Here is a 23,522-nt window from a genome sequence, read left to right as displayed (position 1 = left end):
CAGATGTTTGCTAAAGTTTTGACGGTCATGCAGTGCATCACGCAAATGTTATCTAAGGCATCTCAACACTGCATAATAAACTGACAAAAGCAGTTTAATATTTCTTGCTATCATACTGATGAAGTGCCTTTCTAGTACATGTGTACATTTAAGCTGCGGTTTATATGAAACGGATGACAGTCTGTTTAAGTTTATATAGCTGAAAATGCCCCTTTAATGCAGAACACTGTCATAATGACTGCCAATAACACACCTTGTAGCACTGATAGGCAGGAATTAAAAGGAGTTCTGAATATGCAGTGAACTCTCTGGTAGGAAGTCAGCAGCTATGTCTGGCACTGTATAGAAATTATGTACATACTAAATGAAATAGTATGCATGGTGGAGCACTTACATAATCTACCATGGGTAACAAACTGGCAAATAGTGGTGCAGCTAATGTCACTTGAAGAGGGGCCAAAAATGATATTGCTACTGCCCAACAAGATGACTCTATCAAGAACTCATCTACTACAGTAGCTGTCCCAATTGATGAAATCCTGTATGGTTTGTTAAAAAGAAATCATTTCTATTTTGAAGGAAAAATAGTACATGAAATTGAAATGAATACTACAGTTGCAACAAAGAATTCAATACTTGGAATACAGTGTGTGGGTTTTCACAAATTTTATTTCTAGACTTTAGTTTTTTTGTATTGTTTTTCTGGAAACTTGTCTGTTACAGGTCTGTGTGTGACAATGTGCATTTCAGACCAATGGCGACAATACAAAACAGGTACATATTTTGAATTGCTCCTTTGCGACAGACTGTTAATACGTTGCTAATAATGTAGACACATAAAGCCTCTCAGTTGGCACGGGAACCCACAATCAGCCTTTGGCAGTACATACATTATTTAGAAGCTTCTTGGGGTATCCACCACCATGTGAGCCATGCCACGCGTGCAGACCCTGCGTACGCAACAATCTCAGTGAAAGGGAGTCACAGGGACAGAGGTGCCGCAAACAGAAGTGTTTTTTGAGGTAAGCAGTAAGAAGTGTTCCTGAAAGTGGACAGAAAGTGTCCGGTCCTCCTGTGTCCTGTGAATGCTGGTGGCTTCGCTTTGTCTTTTTTCCATTAATTTTCTGTGTAGGACCTTTTACTGCGTGCACCTTCGACATATATTCTAATTCTGTTTTGGTTTAGCAGCATACAGGAAAGAGCTAGATTATTCTTCAGCATACAACTCTGTTAGCTGGCTTCATTACATGCCTTTAAATAAGCATTATGCTATAGTTAACAGAAAAATCTAGTGTATCAAAACAGAACACACAACATACTGAATTTCAGAATGTATCCTATCATGCCATGTGATAATTCATAGTTGGCCATGTGGCATACAGGATAGTTACAATAATACATGAGTGACTGCAATAACTATATAAAAACCTGTACATAATGTCCTTGTTACATGCTAGTTGTTCCATCACAACCGATCTGTAATAAGGTTATGACATCACAACTGTGCTGCAATAGGAAAATGACATCATAACTACTCTGCAATAAGGAAATGGCTTCGCATCTGTCCGGCAATAAGTTATTATCATACAGTTCAGATCGTTACCATCGTCCAGAGCAATTGGTGCCACAAATCTATTTACAAATCCAAATCCAAGCTATTTACGCACACCTGTTTACTGTGGTATGCGACACCGGTGCATTCCCATTACCCAGTATCATCTGGACCATAGGGAACAGAATACTATGTATTACGGAGCATGTAGCACCCTAATTCTATGTTATATCAGGATATGTCAAGAGCAGATAGCCTATGGAACTGCTGTGACCTGACAGGTCCTAATTATATAGAATTGAGGGTACTGTGCCCAATATGGAATGCACCTTTCATAGATCAATGTGACTAACAACTTCTAAACTACTATGTTAAGGAACCCCCAGATAAGACAAAACAAATCCAGCTTTATGAACACAACAAAAATGACATTTGATTGAGTATTACTGAAATGTCTGCAGTCATTTTAACTTAATATTAATGAGAATATAAATCTCATCAGGTAGAACTTGCCCAATGTGCTGAAATGATCCTTTTAAAATGATTTTGCTTGGCTCAGCCTGCGTGACATGCCTGTCATTTGAATGTATCCAAATAAGTACAAGGGCTTTTGATATGCTGCGATATATGCTGGAATCCGCCCTTGTTAACAGATTTTAGTGTTTGATGACCAGCACAGGAGGCGCCTGTGTTTTAACTGGGGGTGGTCCTCCAATCAGTGAACAAGAGCACACAACTTATAAGATGACTGCTATGTCATAGCGTGCTCAGCATTCTCGGAAATCTCTTGTTCAATCAAGGCTCCAAATTCTTACAATTACTGATAATGGTTTTTTTTCTGCTCAATTTTCAAAGAAATATGATTGGTAATGGAGAACAGAAGGTCAGCACTTGAGGGCAGGTGATCTGCCTGGTTTACATTCCCTTTAATACAACCTACAATCTTAGCAAATAGAGACCCATTCAGAATTCCGTCCAATTGCATTTCAGTTTGCAGCAGAACTAGGAGGCACTGTGTAAAACATAAAAACCTGGTCCAAACACGGTTAACTGAAGTATGAGGTATTGTGAAACAGGAACCTTTTTTGGAATAGAGCAGTAATCACATTAAGTAAAAATTGATCACATAAAAAATCTACAAAAAATGATGTCAATTATATAATATTCTAACAGAAAATTAAAAACCTATAACATGGCAGTATATGACATTTTATAACACAAAAAACTGATCCACAAAATAGCAGCAAACACAATGACAAGGATACAGGAAAGCATTGTTAATTTTTTTTCCAAACCATGCTGGGAATCTAACCATAGCAGCTCAATAAAATCGGAGTACCCACTCCGTATTCTCTTTTTTTGTAATTTTACAATCAACACCTTTAAACGGCAGTTTCTCACATACAATTTCCCCATCACATTCTCCTCGAGCATCTTTCTCAACAGCTAAACCCACCTGCCTTCTGACTACTTTCTACAATATAAAAAAAAGTACATAGCCAAGATGTGCAAATGTTCTAGTTGTAGCTAAATTACGAAACACAAATAAAAAAAAATTGGGGAATGCGTTGAACATGAATTTCTTTCAAGTACACCAAATTTACATGTTTAACTATGGTGTTTTTCTTCTCTTTTTGGGGTTTTGAATCCTCTTGAAATTGTCCGAATATGAGCCAACCCGGCAAGTGCCAGACTCGTATCGTTCAAGAAGCCCTGTTAGAACTGCACCATCAGGGATAGAAAGGTGAAATAAAAACAAAAAAACGCCCCATTGAGGGATTTTGCATGTTTTGCTGTAATTTCTTTTTTTCACACAAATTATACTGGCCTTGCAAAAATCCTCTTCAATAAATATTCTTATTTTAGCCTCAGCTATAAATTATATATTTTAGTGTTAAAAAAAGCTTCACTTGAAAAACAACTAGAGATACAGCCTTAAAAACACCCTAAGGCCCTGCTTGCACACATATCTGGTGGCGCATAAGGATTTCTTAACTCCCACCTTTCAACAGAAAAGTATAGGATTACCCCCCGGGTAATATGTGAATGCATTTTTTTTATCGCTGGAACGCAACCTTCTGAAAATCACCTTTCGTCTAACACCATAGTTAAACGCACGTGCTTCGCAATTTTTTTTGCACTCAAGCATTTATATATATATCTAAACCATTCCATTCGATTCATAGAATTTCCCACAATAATAATAAAAAAGGACGCATTTTCTCTATCTAATGGACTGAAAGTGCTTTGAACTGGAATGGTTTTAGAATACAAAAAAAAAAAAAAACTAAACTGTGGACTTCACCTGGACATGTTTTGGCTTTGATTTTGTTGGGTCAAGCCAGCTTTTTCTTTCTTTATACACAGGCAACTACAAAAATATGAAGATTACAAAAATATAATATATTATGTTCACTATGTCGGAATCTCTTACAATAGAGTATCTTGTGGGTATTACTTGAAGCCTCCTCCCGGCAATGCTAAGCTGGCTACCCCCGACAAGCCCAGTCCGCAGGTAATCCACAGGCACAAAGAGATTATCACATATTAATGCTGTATGCTGGAATACACAAGCGTGTGGGAATACTAACCATTTCTAACGTGAAGAGGATGCTAAAAAATTCTAGGAAATAAAATAAAACTTTACAGAAGAATTATAAAGTGACTAAATGCATAAGCAAGCGGGATACAGGAAAGCCTAGACAGCGATAAAGCTATGCTTTTTTAAAGAAAAAAATAAGAGAATATGTTTTGCCTATCTAAAATAACCCTCTTCTACTTTAAAAATGGTTGCAAACAAGTAAGGAATCAAACATAATGGCTCCCCTGGAGACAGTCTTGATGTGTTAATGTCTACAACATACAGACATGAACACTTTTAATATATAAAAAAAACTAGCTGATTAAGGTCTCATACAATCCTTGTCTATTTTTGTAGCATAAGTCCCTGAACCGAGACTAGCAAATACTATTTTTTCACTTTTTTTCAGACAGTTTATATTTTTTCGGGGTACTTTTTTTTCCTTTTTAGGTGTAAAGGAGAAAGAGCAAGAAAAAAAAACACGACAGAGTGATGATTTCCCTTCTGGTTTTGAAAAAATGTCAACTGCCCAGGTGAAAAAAGGGTTTTCTCTGAGTGAGCAGGACGAGGCATATAGGCCCATCAGATGGCGCCTTTCCTACGCCCATGCTCCACTACTGTGTAGGCCAGCAAATGACTTCCACAAGTCCCTTCAAATGTTCACGTCTCGCACATCAGTGGGAGTGCAGGACAGGCCTTCCTCTTCATCAGCATTTTTGCGCTCTGACACGTTGTGTTGCTGTGCCTGACGCAGACTGGATTCTAGCAGCGATTCAATTTGCTCTTGGCAGGCCCGTAAACAATCCTGTCGAAAGAGAACAAATCAGAAGATATCTTTAAAAACGCTAGTAACCAATGTACATTGTAAAAAGAGAATATAAAAAAACAGTCCAACATCTTTTAAAAGCCCAAGAACCAAATAACAATGAAAAATGGGAACATAAAAGACAGTGTGCCATCTGGTTGAGTATAGAAACTACTAAGCATAAGGAACTACTAGGCATAGGGTATACAACAACAAAAACAGAAGCTACACCGTAAATTGTTGGCATTTGGGAGCCAATGCAATGTGTATCTTAAAACATTTTCCAATTACAACCAGACTGGTTTTCATAGCCACTCGGAGCACGACCTCACATGCTGTATTGAGCCAAAATCATAGTGAACTCTGCCCAGTTACTAAAATGTTTTTTGCAACTACCTACAAATACATATTATTCCAATTCTATGTGAAAACAAAATAAATATTTTGCTCTTTATTTCATGTTTCAGAAATGTTAGCAGAGCATACTCAAGTCTTACCCACAGCAACTAAGGGGCATATTCGCAATGGCTGGCGATATAATTATCACCTCTTTAGCTTCCGTTTTCGGGCGATAATTATATTGCAATATCATCAAGAACACGCTAGCGGGTGCTTTCTTGAGGTAGAGACCGTTTTTTCACAGCCTCGCCTCTGATTGCTAATGAGATGCAAAGAAGGCGTGGCTGTGAAAACACACATGAAAATATCGCGAAGGCAGCTACGCGATATTAACACGTAGGTGCAGCGATAAAAAAAATCGCGCTACCTCGGCCTTTACGCTGGAATTTAAAGTCTATTCCAGACTAAGGCATACTAATAATGGTAGGTGGATTATGCTGATACGACCACAGGGTCGTATCAGCAATGTTATAGCCGTTTTCTATGGAACATCGCTGGAAAACCAGCGTTGTTCCATGGTAAACACCGCTATCGCTGAAATATTATCGCCCTAGCGCTATGAAACTAGGCCTTTCTGACACAGGCTCATTTAAAAATATGAAAACTATATAGAGAAGGCAAAAATGTTATTGCCATTCCGCAAACACACTATTTTACAACTTTTTGCAGTTTTTTTTACTGTTTTGCATGAGGGCTTTGTAGTCCCTTCCAGGCCCGCCTCTCGTCTGCATTCACCTATGACATGCCTGGCCCTGTCAGTGGGTGCTGTCAAAAGTGCGTGGCTGTGCATGTCTGGGGGTGAAGGTTGCTACCCCCGCCAGGGCGACCTGCCCACTGTTCCCATTCTTTGCTTCTTCCCTATCGGGCTCCCTCATTCAGGAGCATCCTGAGAGTCCTGCGGGAGTTTCTGCTGATGGCGCCCTGCAAGGGGCGTGCACCCTGCCACCCAACAGGGGCATGCAGTGTTTGAGGGGCAGTAGGAGTAGGGAGGCAAAAATTAAAAGCCCACCCTTTCAGAGTATGTGCTTGATCCCTGCTTCACAGGGGTACTACCAACAGTTGCAGCTGACTTATAAAGGGGACTCACCTTATTTGCCTTCCCCACCCTATGACCTGCACTGTACTATTTCAATATCAGACACACATTGGGTTTTTCTTTCCGGGGTCAAAGGGTAGGATGAGTAGTCACGCGCGCAGCTCCAGATTTCGTTGCCCTCTACTGGACCATGAATGCTTCATTCAGTGCTCCGCCCACCAGAGTGACCCAGCAGTGTATTCAGTTGTACCAAAGACCGAGGGCCGATTCACAGAGAGCCTCTGCAGTCGCGTCGGGGTCTTCATAGTCGTGAGGGGGTATTCACAGTCGAGGCGAGGGCGGCGCAGTCGAGGCAGGGAGGCTTCGTGAAACAGAGCCTTCGCCTGTCAGAAAGCCAATGGGGAGCAAGCACTTGAAAATTGAGAGGTTACCCCACCATAGTCATAATGAATGCGAAAAGACATGGTGCATCAGAATACCAGACAGCCACGTGGTAGCATCCTTGAACCCTTGAAACTGGAAGGTTTCATTACCTCGGGTTTAGGAAACCTCTCATTTAACTCTGTGTAGAATGTGCAGGCCCCTGTTAGCACTTTTTCTTGGACAAGCCAGCAGCATCCTGATACAGTACACCTTACAAAAGCAAGTCGGAAGATTCAATATGCTCATTTGAAAGATGCAGCCACTTCTGGTAAACTACATCCAAACTCAAACAAACAGGCAGCTGTATTTCAGACAAAAGGCACCTGGGCACCTGTGAGTGAAAGTGGACCTAGTCACAATAGGTTGATTTATTTGTGCATATCAGCGATTAGTAAGATGGGATATGCAGGCCAGAGGACACTTCACTGTGTCCTGCTAAGAGTGGACGATCTTTACAAGATGAGAATTTGAAGTGAAACCTCTTAAACCCTCATCGCTGAATTCAGTGATCACTACCTATGATTCGACAAACTGCTTTGTCACTAAAAATGTAAACTTCCCCATTTCTCAATAAACAAGACAAACAAAATCAGGCGCCCTTTTTAATGAAAATTAAAGGAAAAGGCTCCTTAGTTGAAGTCTGGTTCGCAGGGATCCATAATGACAGCAGTGTTTTCCACTCCACCTGTGTTCTTAGCTTGGACGGTGTGTCTTTACAGCACAGTCTCAAATGATTTTCTTCTTAAAAGACAGAATCAAAAGAATATTGCACCCAGTTTCTCAGGAGAGAAAAGCCTTAAAAAAGAAGCAGCTTCTCCCCACACGCGCTGGTCTGTGGAATACATAGCCAGTGACTCGGCATTATGTCCGTGAAGAAATGCACACGTGAGTGTGGTTACTAGTGACCATTGGTGAAATCACTCACTGCTGGTCCTCTCAGCTTTAGCCAAAGAGACTCGAAAAAAGATAAGAACGGTAATCCCTCACAAATAGTTATGTATTGTGGCACTGCACCCTAAATGTTTTATGCCCTTTGATGACTTTACTGTGGCACCGCCATGTGCCTTGGGTGTACAATATTGCCACAGTGCAGTCCTCTTTTCCTGTAACGCCGACGTATGTGGCCACGCCTCTAACAGGAAGCCACAGGAAACATCAAGACACAGCAGTAGGCAACCATGCCTGCCTCTTGTTATGTTATGGAAGCCACAGGAAACATAAAGACACAGCAGTAGGCAACCATGCCTGCCTCTTGTTATGTTATGGAAGCCACAGGAAACATAAAGACACAACAGTAGGCAACCAAGCCTGCCTCTTGTTATGTTATGTGAATATGTAGAGCGCAGCTAACCACCTGTGAGGGTACCCAGGCGCTGAGGGCATGTCTGAGGGGAGGAGGACATCATGCCTCTTGGCATGCTTAAAACCATGACTGTGAAGCAAGAAGCAGCTCCTACATTTTTACCATTGGCCCTCGCACTGCCATGTGGGGGGTCAGGGGTCGTGTGCCATGATGAAGGACCCCCATGGCTGACTGTCGCTGTACTTAGCACCGCCAAATGAGTAATCATTTTTAGCATAGTGAGCAAGGAATCAGGTTTAGGACAGGTGAGTGTGTCCCTCCTTCTCTTTGCTCCCTAAGGAAGGAGCACTAGAAGTTGCAAGGTTTAGACTTTTAAGGGAAACGTTGAGCTCTCAGTAACAGTCGATCATCCATGGATGCTTAGGAGATGTTGCGAAAGTCATTTTAATCTGCGGACTACGCCGCAGAGCGTTCATTTAATGGCTTTCCACATTTAATAGCTGCCCAGCTTAGAAGACATACAAAATAGGATTTCCTTTGTTTCTGCCATCTTTTGGTTCAATATTATACAGTGGGAAAGCACATTGTTCCTAACAAAAGTGTGTACAGACCAATAATGCTGCACCTGACCCCAAGAGCCCTGTAACCCCGCCATCAGCCCTAGCAGAGCTGCTGCTTCTCGGCACATGGGGAGGCGGAGGCAGAGAACAAATTGAATTCTTCCTGCTATTTGGATAGCTTCCCCGGCATTTCTGCTCCACTGCCTAGAGTTTGTTCAGAGGTCATAAGCCCTTCCTGGCTTCATTAAGCCTCTGAGCACTAGAGCAGGCCTGGGAGCCCAGTCATGTGCTCAGATACATCACGCAGTATACACAGTAGCCCAGATAAGATTGTAATTCAGGTCTGCATACAATGTAAAGGGGCGGAGGCAGGACGGTGAAAGTGACTTGGAGTGTTTGTGTGGATGGGCGAGCCTGCCTGACACAGCTGCACCTCAACAGCATGCGAGACTCGGTCTGCGCTCTGGGGTGTGCAAAACAGCACTCAAACTGAAGGGAGCAGCCCTGCATGCCTTACTCGTCCTCACGGAGAGCCTGCCTGACACAGCTGCACCTCAACAGGAGTATGCCAGACTCGTCTGGGCTCTGGGTTGCAAAACAGCACTCAAACTGAAGGGAGCAGCCCTGCCTGCCTTACTCGTCCTCACGGAGAGCCTGCCTGACACAGCTGCACCTCAACAGGAGTATGCCAGGCTCGTCTGGGCTCTGGGTTGCAAAACAGCACTCAAACTGAAGGGAGCAGCCCTGCATGCCTTACTCGTCCTCACGGAGAGCCTGCCTGACACAGCTGCACCTCAACAGGAGTATGCCAGGCTCGTCTGGGCTCTGGGTTGCAAAACAGCACTCAAATTGAAGCAGGCAGCCCTGCCTGCCTTACTCCCCACCACCGACAAGCGTTTAAATGCTAAGATAGAGGAAGACCACAGATCTTGGGGAGATGGCACAGCTTTATTAGTAGGAATGATGCAAGGAAACTACGCGCGCCTACCCATCACCACAGCACCTATGGTACACCTTCGTAAATGTAGTATTCTATGGAAATGAAGGCTAGTCTCCGACCTACTGAATACTGGTAGTTCACAAAATTATTGTTTCATGACCGAGAATATTAACATGAAAATATACTGCTGCAAACACACCATTGATTGAATGTCTGGAGGTAGCTGCAGAGGAGGGGGTCTTTAAATGTTTAAACCCCAGCCCTCTTCAAATGAGACTTATCATGGTCAGTTCGTGTTTTAGGCATGTCTGCGTCTTGTGTCTTACGCACTCATACACATCATGAAAGAATTCAGATTTCTTCGAATTAACCTTACATCCTATTGAAAGATCCTGCCTGGAGTGCGGGCCCTTCTTGATGGAAGAGAATGCCATGATGGGGCATTTAACTGCAGAAGCATGACTTGCTGCCACGAATGCCTTTTAATAGCTACCCCACAAAGTGTAGAACCACACCAGCAGTACAGCCCCTCTTTGTTCATAACCAGAGCCACTTTAATTATGCGAGTCTCCGGACGCTGCTTTTATCTCATATTTATGGATTTGCTGCATGATATATAATCTTCTGAATAATCTGCAGATTTAAACAAAAACAACCTTTCTAGCTCAAGTGGAGTAGTGTGGCTCACTGGTTAGAGGCGGCAGGCCTGAGAGCAGAAGTCAGCCTGGGACCAGGGTTCAATTCCCGACGCGGCAGGGTCGTGGACCTTGGTCAGCGGACTCGATTCTCGCTTCGGTGCTTACTCTAATCAGGGGTTCCACTCGGCAACTCTGGGCATTAGCTTGCTTAATCTCCACAACGGCCCCACCAATTCCGGGGATGCCTGGCTCCACCTTGGGGACTCCCAGCAGGGACCATCCCACAGGGAAAGCCAGGACGGGTTCCCCAGAGTTATACAGCGACGGGGACGCCCCGTTGCTGGGGCAGCTGTGCGCTTTACAAGTATACTACATTTACATTTACATTTACAAATGAACCAAATTGTACTAAAAGTGGTGTTCTGATTGCGTACTCCTCGGTAATGAATAATTAGCCATCTTTCAGGTGCCTATTTATGCATTTGGTAGTTAAACTGGTACTAAGGAGGTGAAATTGCTCAGACAGCTTTTATCATGTATAAAAATGACAAAATTAGGAAGTAATGCGGTCAACAAAATGGGCCGCATTATTTGCCTTTTCTAGCTGCATAATTTAGTCGTCCAAGCCGCATAATTTGGTGCTCCCCTGCTGCATAATTCCAGTGGCCCCGTTTAGAACACACAGTTTAAATACCAATCAAGGCACACCAGCAGATCCTGCTGTGCTATAAAGGAAGCACACTGATCAAAGGGAATTCCCTTTTTTATAGGTTTCTTTATGATCTCGCAGTCCCCAGGCCAGGTTTATTCACTTTCCACTTTGTCTTGACAATGATCTACTTAATTGTCCTGCAAATTCTAGTCTGCGTGTGAGCGACACTACAAAACCTCAAAAAGGGCAGGAATACGCACAATCTGTGCAGGTACTGTAAAGGGCAGGCCAGTTGTCCAAGGGGCCTCACACTAACCCTGTCTTCATAGCGGAATGTTTTTATTCCCCATCGGCTCTGTTCAGTAGACAAAGCCAAACTCTGCCCCAACTTCACACTATTATGACATGGTCCATTGACTCGGTGGCTTCCTTGTCGGCTGCCTTCCTGGCCCATTGACGGATGAAAGGTTTATTGCTTACAAGCTACCCATGCGCATCTCCCGAAGCCCCCGGGGGAAAGAGGGAGCCCCGAGTGGAGCCCCACAGAGAGGGCACTTGTTCAACCAGAGGCCGCGGTGCCGGCTACTGTGCAGGGCTGTCACATAAGTAACCACATAACATCATTACAACAAGGCCTTAAAGAGACATCATTCACAACACTTAACAGAACAGGGATTGGAGCAGCTGTCAGACGCGGCCTCTGAGGGCCCCAAAGGTGTCCCCTGCACCTGAGAGGCCGAGTTTTACGCAAACGTCTCTTGTCTTCAAACACAGACTCTTAACCTACACACACTAGGGCACAACGGCTGCAAATGTGTTGCAATATTTCAAAATGTTCGCCCAGAACTATTTTTTCCAGTATTTCGCCTAAAATAATTCTGAGCGCCAAAACGTGTGATGCACGGAGCAGACTGGGCTCATGGCAATCCCTGGCTGAGCCCTCCCCACATTCACCCCCCTCTCCCTCTTGAGGACTTACCGGGTCGCACTTGATGACCTGGGACAGGAAATGCGTGAGGCACTGGTAGGAGAGGAAGCTGTTGCTGTTGCCGAGGTGTAGACCTTGGACGGCTGCTGCCACGCTGCCTGCCGCGATCATGGAGGGAGGGTTGGAAATGAACTTGATGTCTGTGGGGAGAAAAGAAAGAGGACTTACACACGTGGCCTCGCGGGAGGTGGCAATCCATTCTCGCGCAATAAGGGAGCCAACATGGCCGCCGCGCCACAGACAGCCCACATTTATCATTCTTGCTGGCGTTAGCAGGCGCAAAACTCCCTAATACTCAGTGAGGCTGGCCTGTGTATTTCCTTTAATCAAATTCATAGAGTCATTTACCCTTAGATCAAACAATTTATTGCCCACACTGTCACTCTGAAATGTTATAGAAAGTGATCACACCGGCCACCGTCTGGTACAAAACATATGCAAATGAGCGCTCCCGTTCCAAAATGCCTTGCGCCTGGCGAGGCTCTTGCCAGCCTTGGCAACAGGGCTGCGATGCACTGTGGCATATTTAAGTGAGCAGGGTCCCAAAGAGTTGGCAGAGAGTCACATTCTGAACTGACACCATGCTGGCAAGAGGCCGGGCCCCCGTCCAGAGACACGCTGCTGTAGGTCTCCCCAAAGCTACCCTCCCGCGTGAATTTGAAATAGGGCCAGCTACGACAATCAAAACCCTGTTTCCTTTTTTTGAAAGGGGGCATAATCCGCATTTTAACCCCCCGGGCGATTGTGCCTGGTGAATCTTCAAAACGCGTGCCCACAGAAAAGAGCATTATGGACAACACAATGTGTTTTTACACAATGAAATTTGTCAAGTGGATTGTAGAGCTACAGGCAATGCACTTAGAGATCAGTTTGTTGAATTACCCACGAAACAGGAACCATAACACATTCACCCTGAAGCTTATTTGCACTTACTGACCAGGCAACCCAAGTTTGCAAGCTGCTCTTGTGAGGCCATGGTACAAGCACATAATGCCTCATTTTCCTACCTGCAATGCATTCTAAACAGCCAGAAATTCAGACAAATATCAACAGCAAAGAAATACGTTTTCACACGAATACTGATTGGTTGATGCTGTTGGGTAACCTGCACTATGATGTACAATGTCGTATACTTCTATTGAAATATGGTCACATCTGGTACTAGAAGACAGAGGACCTGTCAGATTTGGGCGGTAATGGGTAGAGATAGCCAAACAGGGAGCAGCTACAACACAGGGTCAAGAAGCACCAGGCTCACTAATGCCGTGATATCAACTCCTAGGAGCTTTTAAGTTGAAGCCGGGAGTTACCTTTTGGGCAACTTTAAAGTGAAGCCACACAAGAAGTGGATTACATCACATGACAGTCTCGAAAGACAACATTTCACTTAACAGGATGTAGCTCTCCTGCCTGCCGTCATCTTGGTCTACGGCAAGCACATGATTGAAGTGTCTTGTGCAGTACACTTGTCAGGCAAGCTCTCAAAGATAAAGATCTGGGTTGTATGCGCAAGAACACCATTGCTGCAACTACAGGTGAAGGGACACCATTGGTTTTCGCAGAGGCCCCCCCCTTCCCACGAAGGGGGGTGGGAGGCTTAGGGGCGGTGCCATAAAACTCTGGGGAGAAGTTACTCCTCCCTACACGCAGAGGGCGTGGGTGACCACCCAAATGGTGGTCCCAATAGTAACACGACAAAGAGGACTACCAAGGACTAACACATGAACTGGTTTTGGCGGGCCATTTACGAACTGAATGTACCACAATATGATCTGCACAATATGACGAGGACATGTATGATTTATGACCAACATGACCAGTTCAAGCTAATGATGACCGGATAACCAGTCTGTGTATAATCCTAATAAAACTGCGACCAACAACGACCACAACAACTACAACCATTGTTGGCCAATTTTATTGGGATACCAGGGTGGCGGGGATGGGGAATATGTTTCCCATGGAATGGGCGCAGTGTGGGGGTTAATACAAGACAGCACTAGGCAATCGGGCAATCAGAGACGTTAGCTCAAAGGTATCCCGATTCCTGTGTTTATTTCCGGGAACCAATAGCAATTGCTCTGAAAATACCAGCCATGAATGTCAGTGGGCCTCTCTTTTCCTGGTGTCACCACCGAAATTACTCTGTCTCATTTCTAAACTCAGGTCAAACTTGCCTCACCACTCACATATATCAAAAACATTACAGATACTTTTCGTTGGATGAAACAGAATCATATCCACGAATAACAGCAACCGATTGTTAAATACTTATATTTCATAGGTATGCACAGGTACCTCGCATCAGGCAACAACTAGAAACAAATGCATCTAAAATAAATGCACGTAGGAACATACATTAATGACCTCACAAAAATATGCATGGGTTGAAAAACGACATCAAATGAAAATGGCCAGTCACTTGGATCGGTGGCTTTTAGAATCATTCTTGCTTAGGGTCCTGACTTCTTTCCAGGTGTTGTGGGGATGTTTTCATGTACTATTTTTGCACATCTGCCATAACACGGTACGGTGGCCTTAAATAACGGGTGATGGTTAGAATGTGACAGTAGCGGATAAGCTTCGCCCAGAAAGGAAATGGGAAAGGGCCCACAACAAAACACGACGGGGTGTGGGGTCCCTAATCTGGGCACATGCCCCTCATCTGCGCATGGGAATATGGGGGGTTGACGCCAGTAACTGGAAGCCCTCACTCGCCAACAGAGGATTGTGGCACTGCTGTCAGCCCCCATAGCCTCACTCCGCTGCTCGCCGAGCGTGCGGGCGCAAGGTTTCTTGGGTCAGATGAATTAAGCCTGACACGACCACAATGGCCGAGGTTGGAGTGGGGGACTCCCATGGGGCCCGTAGCGACAGTGGCCGCACCAAGACTTCATCCAAAAAGAATAAACAACTTGACCATTGTTGGGGGGTGGGGGAGGGCACGGCAGCGAGAGGAGAATGCCTGACACCCTGAATGGAAGACAAAAGGGGTTGTCCGAGTCGCTGCAAGGCGCAGAAGAACTAAAGCAAGGCGCGGTCACCTCTGCCCGCGCATCCACAGTAGCACGCCTCCACCCGGACGATGAATGAACATTTTATATGGAAGTAAATCAAAGCTCGGAGATGATAAACTGCTCCTGTGGGTGTAGCAGGCCCGGACTGGGGGCATGGTTTGTCCCGAGGCACTTAGGGTGCGCAGCAAGATGCGGTAATGGTAGAGTGGCGCGGCAGGTACACGCCTCTTTGGGAGGTAGAGAGAGGGTGCGCCCAGAAGTAGCTCACACGTGTTCTGATAATGAGCGCTACATAACGCAAGGGAGCAGCTCTAATGTTTTTCAGACTCCTTTGTGTGCCGAGGGCCAGTTTCCCCTCGATGTTGTTTCTCGTGAAGGTTCATCCATCTCAAGGCCAGTCCACGGACGCGGTGTGTGTCCACTACAAACAGCACTGAACCTACCGCAGCACAATGGCCGCCGAGAGCATTCTATTTAGAAGAGGGCACACGGCTTTCCGTGGCACTGCATCATCTTTGACTGGCACCTTTCGCAGCCAGCCTCAACCGCAATGCCCATGGCATACTCGGAATGAAGAAGTATGCTGAAAACGCACCCCCACTCTGTGGGTCCACAGTGTTGTATAATGGCCCCGAACTGTCGAGCTTGACAGTTGGTCATGACCTCTGAGCTAGGGTGACCAGATCTTGAGAACCAAAAAACGGGTCATTTGAGAAAAATAAAAGTAGGACTACACGTTTTCATCCACGGAATAGCTCAGAATGACAGCCGTCATCAACATAGGATCACAGACGATGCACTAAGAAAGTGAATACAATGTAATTCTTATAACCAAACACATACCCATTAATTAAATTGCTAACTTATAACAGTTACTAAATAACAAAGCTTTAGAACACCCCAAAAAGAGCCTCTTACTGTTTTCAGTCACAATCCTCTAAAACACCGGGACATGAGCCAAAATTGACGAAATCTGTGGGGACATGTGGTGCAAAAACGGGACTGTCCGGGCAAATCGGGGACGTCTGCTCGCCCTACTCTGAGCACATTTATCTTGCCTCTAATGGCTCTTTCGCAGCAGACTCTCCATTGCGGGAGGCCGGGTGAGCGCTTTCCAATGAGACTGGCCCTTTTAAAGCAGGCTTGATTACGTTCTCTGGAAGGGATGGCTCAGTATTCGGGGCTTCGGGTATCGGCCCTTCGGGTTCTTCCAGGGTCCCCCAGTCTTCAGCAACGTCTCCATGCGCTCCAGCAGTTGGTTACTCTGGGGAGGAGTCAAACTAGGTAAAGGCCAGTCCCAAATCGACGTCAACAATCTGATTAGGACACCAGAGGCTGCGAGCATTTGGCGATTAGGTCCACACGGGGGCGCAGCCATTCTGATTGTCGCAGGCGCAGTGGCCCGAGGGCTCAGGGGTAGGAAGGGCATACTGTCCCCTAACCCCCAACCAAGAGTATCTTTTGTAACTGAAACAAGGCGGGGATGGGCCAACTTTACCTGCTTGTATTATAGCTAGTGACAGGCATGTTACACTACTAGCCAAAAAAAGATGGCTGCTTGACAAGTTTTATTGCATCACTACATGGCTGGATAGACCTGTCCTCGTTTTTTTTTATTATGTACAAGTTACTACGTTTTCTACATATCGCAACTTTAACATCATACCATACAGATACTGTGCGGATTAGCACGACACACTCGGATTCAGACTGTACAAACTGCGAGAATTTGCACCATATACTTAGTATACATTGGAGAAATTGCACCATTCGGCCTCCTTGCTGTGAAGGGTGCGTGAATTAATGTACGTAACATTTGCACCATGAATCTATGCTGTCCTGCGAGAATGTAAATAGGATATGCACCATTTTTATTTCTCTCCTACATACTGGACAGAATGGAGCACTGCACGTTTTCCCTTTGCGATTCACAATGATATATATATGTATACATATTATACACACACACACACACACACACACATGTATATATATATATATATGTATGTGTATGTATATATACAGAGAGCTAGAGCTATCTATATTGTTTATTTTCACTGTGTAAATTGGGTGATTTGCACCATACAGATTATAATATTAGATTCACATTGCCCTCTCCTACGAAGTTATTGATTGGAGGACTCGGACCCTCTATAGGATATTTGCTGTAAATTGATTGGTCAGCTTGGCAACCATTTCCTGCCATGCCTCCAAACTATCCTCTCCCTCCTAAAGAGGTAGCCTCTACAGCGGGGTAAATTCTCTAGGTGGTGCCAGACAGATCTTCTGTCTATTAGTAAACTTTTATTGGCTATATATCCTTAAATCAACCACCTTTGCTTTGAGGTACTAACCCAGTCACAAGCCAAGCAAAACTCACCTCCATTTCGAGCTTGTGTACAATGCTTCCAGGCTGGACTAGTGTGAGGGCAACCACATAGTTGCAAATAGCACTCGTCATCCCCCTCAGTGCATTCATTGGCATGCACCCTTTGTAGTTGAACTGGGCCTTATAATGGCTGTCTAAAGTCTTCTGTACAGAACAATGCCCAGTGACCTTTCCCGGGGTCCCGTGCCACCAGATACTTGCAGTAAATCAACATATGCCATTATTTCTATCTTATGGTCAGGCTCAGATACCTATAGCATGGTCTTGGCTAGTAAGTTGTGGAGCTGGGTACATCTGTTGATTTATGGTGAAATCATGAAGTTAAAGAACTCACCGGAGTGACTTGCTGTCATCTGACTAACCGAAAGCATAGTGGCTACTGCCCCTATGTTCAAAGTGGCTCTGGTGGCCACGGTTTCCATTCCTAAACAGCAGGCTGCCTTGCATGCTGCTGGGAGGATGACATATAGTGTCCATTTAGGTTTTATCCAGGTGTCTCTGGACAATACTCTCCCACAGGGAGATGCTGCTCATGTTTACAGATAGTACGACTCTAGTGCCAGTTCTGAGTTGTTTCCAATGTCCAGTCATGTAATCATCGACTGGTCCGCTCTAGGGTAAAGCTACGCTAGGGGGCGCCCTCGGGAGGTACCATTAGAGAGTAACCCATAAATTCATAACATGACACCACTGGTGGTGCAGAAGTCACGTCACTTCGCCAAGAGTGGTTCGTAAAGTCAGTCCTGCCTGCCCCTTCTGACACTCGTTTGTCCCCCCTCGGAGTGGGTGTCCCACCGCGTTAAACAGAGGCTCTGGGTAGGATTCTGTGGAAGAGGGAAAAGGACAACAAGCACATGGCGGTGGATCAAAGCGCTGGAACTGAAGCAGCCTCCCAACCTTTGCACCTTTCTGTGAAACTCCCCGGTGCCAGCGCGGCGGGCAGGTGACGGGGGCCAGGCTGCAGAAATAACCAGTAAATACGCACAAGGAGACCGAGCTCGGAGGTGGAAAAGCAGGAGCTGCCAACAAGTTTACTAGGAAACAAAGCGTGTCAACAGTGGTGTTTCGTAATCCCTAAAAAGGGTTCAAAAACATTGGCCGCTTCTGCATTATCGCTAATCAGTCGCTAGGTCTTCATGCCCCGATCTTATCACTTCGCAGATAAGAGAAATAACGACCAAATAAAATAAACAATTTCTGACCAAATAGTCTAATAGACGCCATGTTTCAAGTCTAGGCCTTAAAAGGTCCACCCATGTACGGTAAAGCCATGAAACAGTGTAGGCACAACAGATGCGAACCAAAGCGATTCGTAAAACTCTGGGTAAACCGTGTCCAAAATTACAGTTTTGTCACGCAATCCATTTAAACCCCAGCCGCCGACAGGGCAAGGGAGGTCTCGCGGAAACAGAGCGGTGTGCATACACAAGAAGTTCCTCCTGCCACCAGCAGGGGTCAGAAGCGCGCATGCCCAACAATGGTGCTCTCCAGTTACAGCGGCACGTGCCCAGCTCCCTCCAAGCTAGACAAAAACCCAGAACATGTGGCCTGTGATACTTGAGGAACCTCTGCAGAAAATGCCCATGTGGTACCTAGAACGACATGTACATGCGGGCTACTTCTACATTGCTGGGGAGCATGGCACTGACGAGGCCCTCAAGATGAAAGGACTGGAAGGCTATCATGTCTCCCCTAGAGAGGCCAATTTGGGAACTGAAACCTTCAAATTGACACAGTGCTTATAAAAGAGAAGCTAACTCTTGTCCATAGTTTTGTCTGTTTCTACTATTTACAAGGCAAACAGCCACCCGGCCCAACATTTGAAAACGTCGAAAAACGCAACATGTCTTAATGTACAACGTCCTCACTAGAATGCGTATGTATTACTGACAGTTGGAGGCAAAAGAAAAGAAACGTATGTGCCCGCGTCCCACTCCGCTAAGTACTAGCCTATTTCCAACTCTCCCCAAACCCCGACTGGGACGATTAAGTATATCTAATGAAAAACCTTTTCGTAGCATACACAAATTCATAAATCCATAAAATCTGTTTCTCTCAAACTTCGACTAGTCCTCCACCCATGTTCAGCAACTTTAATACTTTGGAATCATGGCATCCCTCGCCACATATATCTGTCTGCTGCCTACAGTAGGACTAATGTACTCCTTTCAGTCACTACGAAAATGCAGGTAAATAACGCAATATTCGCCGAGTCTGCCCCACGACAATTAATGAATGCATAGCGCTCAGCGCCAGTTTGAAGTGTTTCAAACCACTAAAACTGAAGAGAACATGCTAATATAGACTCATACCATGCACGAAAAAAATAGTACCCAGAAATGAAAATTCTTCACCAGCCCGACAGGCCGTACAGGTGCCAACCAAATGCATTCGAGGAACACATAGATTAGTTCCAAAGTAGCCTCGCGAGGTCACAGCATTCCAGAAAAAAATAATAGTTTATTGTCTTGTACCTGTATGAGCAGCAGTCATAGCAGGACTGCTCTTTACACGAACTTACCTCTGGACTGGAAATCCGGGGTCCCCAAACCAAGGCTGCAAAGCACAGAGAAGTTGTAACGAGGGGCACCGCGAATCCAGGCCCAGTGTTCCCGGCGGGCATGCACCAACAGAGGGACATTCTCTGACTGTCCCATCTGAGGAAGGGCGGTGGGCAGCTCGGTCAGCGCGCCACGAGGGCCTCGTGGCACGCAGTGAGCCTAACCAACGTGGATCTAAGAGGGGGCGGGCCCAGGGGAGGGAGCACGGGGGACGCCATTTCCCACAGTGAACACATCACCATCATCAGCGCCATGCCTGGCTGCGTGCCCATACCTGTCGCGCAGAGTGCCACAAAAGTCTGAGCGTGCTTTCGGATAATCTGCCTCGTGTCCTCGCCGAGGGGCATTTTGGAAAGGAAATGTTCAATGAAATCGTGAGGGGTGACAGAGGCCAAGTCCCACTTGAGTTTGTTCAGCGTCAACAGCTCCATTTGCTGTGTGAAAGAAAAAGGGGGCATGTTAGTCACGAACAGAGGCATTGGTAGCAAAACAAACCTTGTCACAACGTAGAAAGCATATTTGGAAAATTCACCTCTGCCACAGTTAACCTACAATGTGTAATAGTCAACTACATTTAAAGAATACGTTAGGTGGTCAAGCGTAGTGCATATGAAACAATTCAGATTTGCATGGAAAAGGAGACGGGATAGGCTGAATTCTGGAGTACAGTACCAATCAAGAAATTGCGATGTAAGGCCAATAAAAATGTTGCACAGAAGGTGAATGTGCCTTTCCACGCCACATAAGTTATTATCTGTCAACTTTCCTTTCACACCACACCCCATGGTGACCATAGAAAGGGCAACTGAGCATTACAAGAGTAACGCTAGTTAATATAGATGGTAACAACCAATACCAGATTAAAAGGCGACTTGTACCCAGGGGTGTACTTAAATATGTACCACAGAACCACAAACATGAAATCCAGTTCAATCCCATGATATTAACACAAGCCGCAAGGTCTCACATTCATTAGCTGGTGAAAACGTGGGTACTATAGTGAAAGATGACGGAAAATCTCCAGGCAAGGATACAGACACCTTTTATAGCTAAGAAGGGAGCGAACCTGCGCGGACAAACTTTTTTTATCGTGTGAAAGAGTTTCCGCTCTGCAATAACCAGTCCGACCGCTAGAGGGGAGAAGAGGCTTATTTATCGCCCAGCGCTCGGCCTCTCACTTCAACGAGGTGTATTGTTCCAGCGGAGGGGGCTCGTGGTATGACTTAATGCTTTGTGAAGAACCAGGGAGCAGGATGTGAAGGGGGAATGGGCTTGTTAATCATCACGTGCGCGGTTCCACTTTCACAGTTCTATTTCTAGAAGAAAATGACGATTGGATCGGGGGACACAGAACCAAATATTACCCCAATGACACACGGTGGCACCCATTTAAGACACAATGGACCATTCTTGACTTGTCGGGAGAACCCAGCATTCGGCGTAGTTCCTTATTAATAAATGGCCATATATTAAGACTCCATGTGCCACCAACGCGCTGCAGAGGGATGCTTCCCACGGTTATTTACCAAACTTCGATTTATGAAGCCACATTAACACTTTAACATTTCTCCAGTATATGGTTAATCAAGCTGCGAATTACCACTAATTCGTCGGGTCCGATGGAGTTATCGGTATAAATGCAAAGTTTTTCCGCCGTTAGAGGAATGGTTTCTTTCATTTTTGAGGCCACGAACATGCAGGTAGCCCCCAGCAGCTGCAATCTGTTTTTCTTCAGCGGTTCCACCGACAAAAATCTGTCCAAGTAATTCATGGCTAATGGGAACACCTCCTCTTCACATTTCTGTTCTTCACAAACCTGAAAATAAAATAAAAAGACTATATGTATGCATTGCTTAACGAACTGACACGTAAGGAGTATAGAAATTAAATAGAGAATGAATACGTTGAAAAATATGGTAGGGCAATTGTATAAATGCATTATTTCAAAGGGGAAAGCGGATGTTAAAAAAGTTCTAAAAAGTTATACGGTTTCTTTCTACGGCTAACTGAATCGTTCGACAAGCAAGAGTGCAAATAAGGGGAAAAAACTATTAAAGGTTATTTCTTCCAATGCAGTTTGGGTGCAGTGTGCGCTGCACTCTATACAAAGGTGGCGTCTAATCCTGCTCTTCTCAAGTCACTTTTTCCAACGTCATCTTTTCAAAAAATATTTAAAAATGTAAAAAAAATATGTCAGTACCCCAAAATCACATGAAAATGTACTACAGGCGATGCTCTACCGAGCTGTGCTGTTTAAGAAGGGGTCAGAGCAAGGGGTCCCCCCGATCTGAAAGGCCCTTGGGTGCCCCCCAGGTCCCTGCCGAAAGCATGCGACATTTGCAAGGAAGGAGCTCGCCGAAGTTTCAAAAATTAATAAAAAATATTTAGAAGTCAGAAACAGTCACATCCGACCCATCAAAATGTACCCCTGAGTGTGGAGCTCAAACTGAACCGGGTCCGAGAGTCGGATCCTCAAAGGAGCTCATCATTTGGAACTTCTTTGGACTTGCGACCTTGCAAGTTTAGTCCAAACAAGCATGTTCTGCTTGTAAGGACTGAGAACGCAGCCTTCAACAAGGGAAAGTCCCCTTGAAATGGGGCACAGGCTGTTCTAACCCAGGGCCACATATGGAGGACCCTCACACCCCAATGCACCCCCCCCCCCAAAAAAAAAAGCACATTTATCCACTTTTACAGAATTGGGAGCAAACTTTTACTTGGAAACAAGAAGTCATCAAAGATGGCGTGTAATACTGGCACGGGGAGCGCTGCATACGTGTACATGGTATTACATTAAAAACTACATTCATGGTATTTCCAGACCCGGTTACTGGGGGGTGAGACTGTGCAGGGCACTGCCTGCTTCCAAAGCAGGTTTGACCAGCACTCTTGATAAAGGAGGTCAGGCTCTACAGAGGCGCATAGGGGCTGCCCCACATGTATGAAAGTTCGGTGCGCCCCTAGCATAAGTGTGTGTTCATAATGTTACTCTGCTGGGTTGTGGGGGGCAGGGGTGATTCGACCTGGGTGGCAGCCATGTGGCACGTGCACTCCTTGCTCCACAAACCTCCAGCATCCAGGTGGCCACGATCTTCCGCATGTAGGGTTGCACTTCACGCTGCACGCACTTAAAGTAGGAAGCGGACGGCGGGCAGTTCTCCTCCGCCCTCAGCATGGTGTGCAGCACCCTGTCGTTCAGGAGGTGCTGGTCCAGGTAAGCCCTTCGGATGGTTTCCACCTCGCAGCACAGCAGCTGATGTTCCATGTCTCCCCCGGCGTGCGGTGCCTGCTTTTGAGAGGGGGTGCGGGGTGCCCGTGCTGTCCTGTGGGTGAGAGAGCTCCGTTCAGTGCTTGCTGCTGCTTCCGCTGCTGGAGCTCTCTGGAGGCTCCGGCTCTGCCCAGCTCTCAGCTCAAGTCTCCTCCTGCGGCAGGCCCACACGGCCCTCCAGTGCTCACATCAAAGCCAGCGCCGGCTGGAGGGGGCGGAGGGGCGTCCCAGGCAGGGCCCTCCCACTGCAACAGAAGCTCCGAGGCTCATGCAAATGTCTCTTAAAGGAGGGAGAGCGGGCGGGAGCTGGGCTCGTTTCCTCCTGCCCGTGCGCAGGCCCACATATCAATGCAAGCCATGCACCAGTACAAGTATACCCCATGCGTGCCTCGTGGGCGCACGATGGAGCG

The 23,522-nt window shown here is 45.7% G+C and overlaps 1 protein-coding gene across 1 annotated transcript; it reads right to left on the bottom strand.

Moving 5' to 3' along the window:
* Positions 1–651: 651 nt before the first annotated feature.
* Positions 652–23,449, bottom strand: CCND1 (cyclin D1). Its single transcript, XM_078684246.1, has 5 exons — positions 22,912–23,449; positions 21,445–21,660; positions 20,119–20,278; positions 11,869–12,017; positions 652–4,938 (listed from the first exon to the last, which is right to left on the bottom strand). Exons 1-5 carry the CDS (start codon positions 23,107–23,109, stop codon positions 4,786–4,788), a joined length of 876 nt encoding a protein of 291 aa, XP_078540372.1. The 5' UTR covers positions 23,110–23,449; the 3' UTR covers positions 652–4,785.
* Positions 23,450–23,522: the final 73 nt, after the last annotated feature.

Source organism: Lissotriton helveticus, chromosome 3_2, assembly GCF_964261635.1.
Source record: "Lissotriton helveticus chromosome 3_2, aLisHel1.1, whole genome shotgun sequence".
Lineage (NCBI taxonomy): Eukaryota > Metazoa > Chordata > Amphibia > Caudata > Salamandridae > Lissotriton > Lissotriton helveticus.
This window is presented reverse-complemented; position numbering and strand designations above follow the sequence as displayed.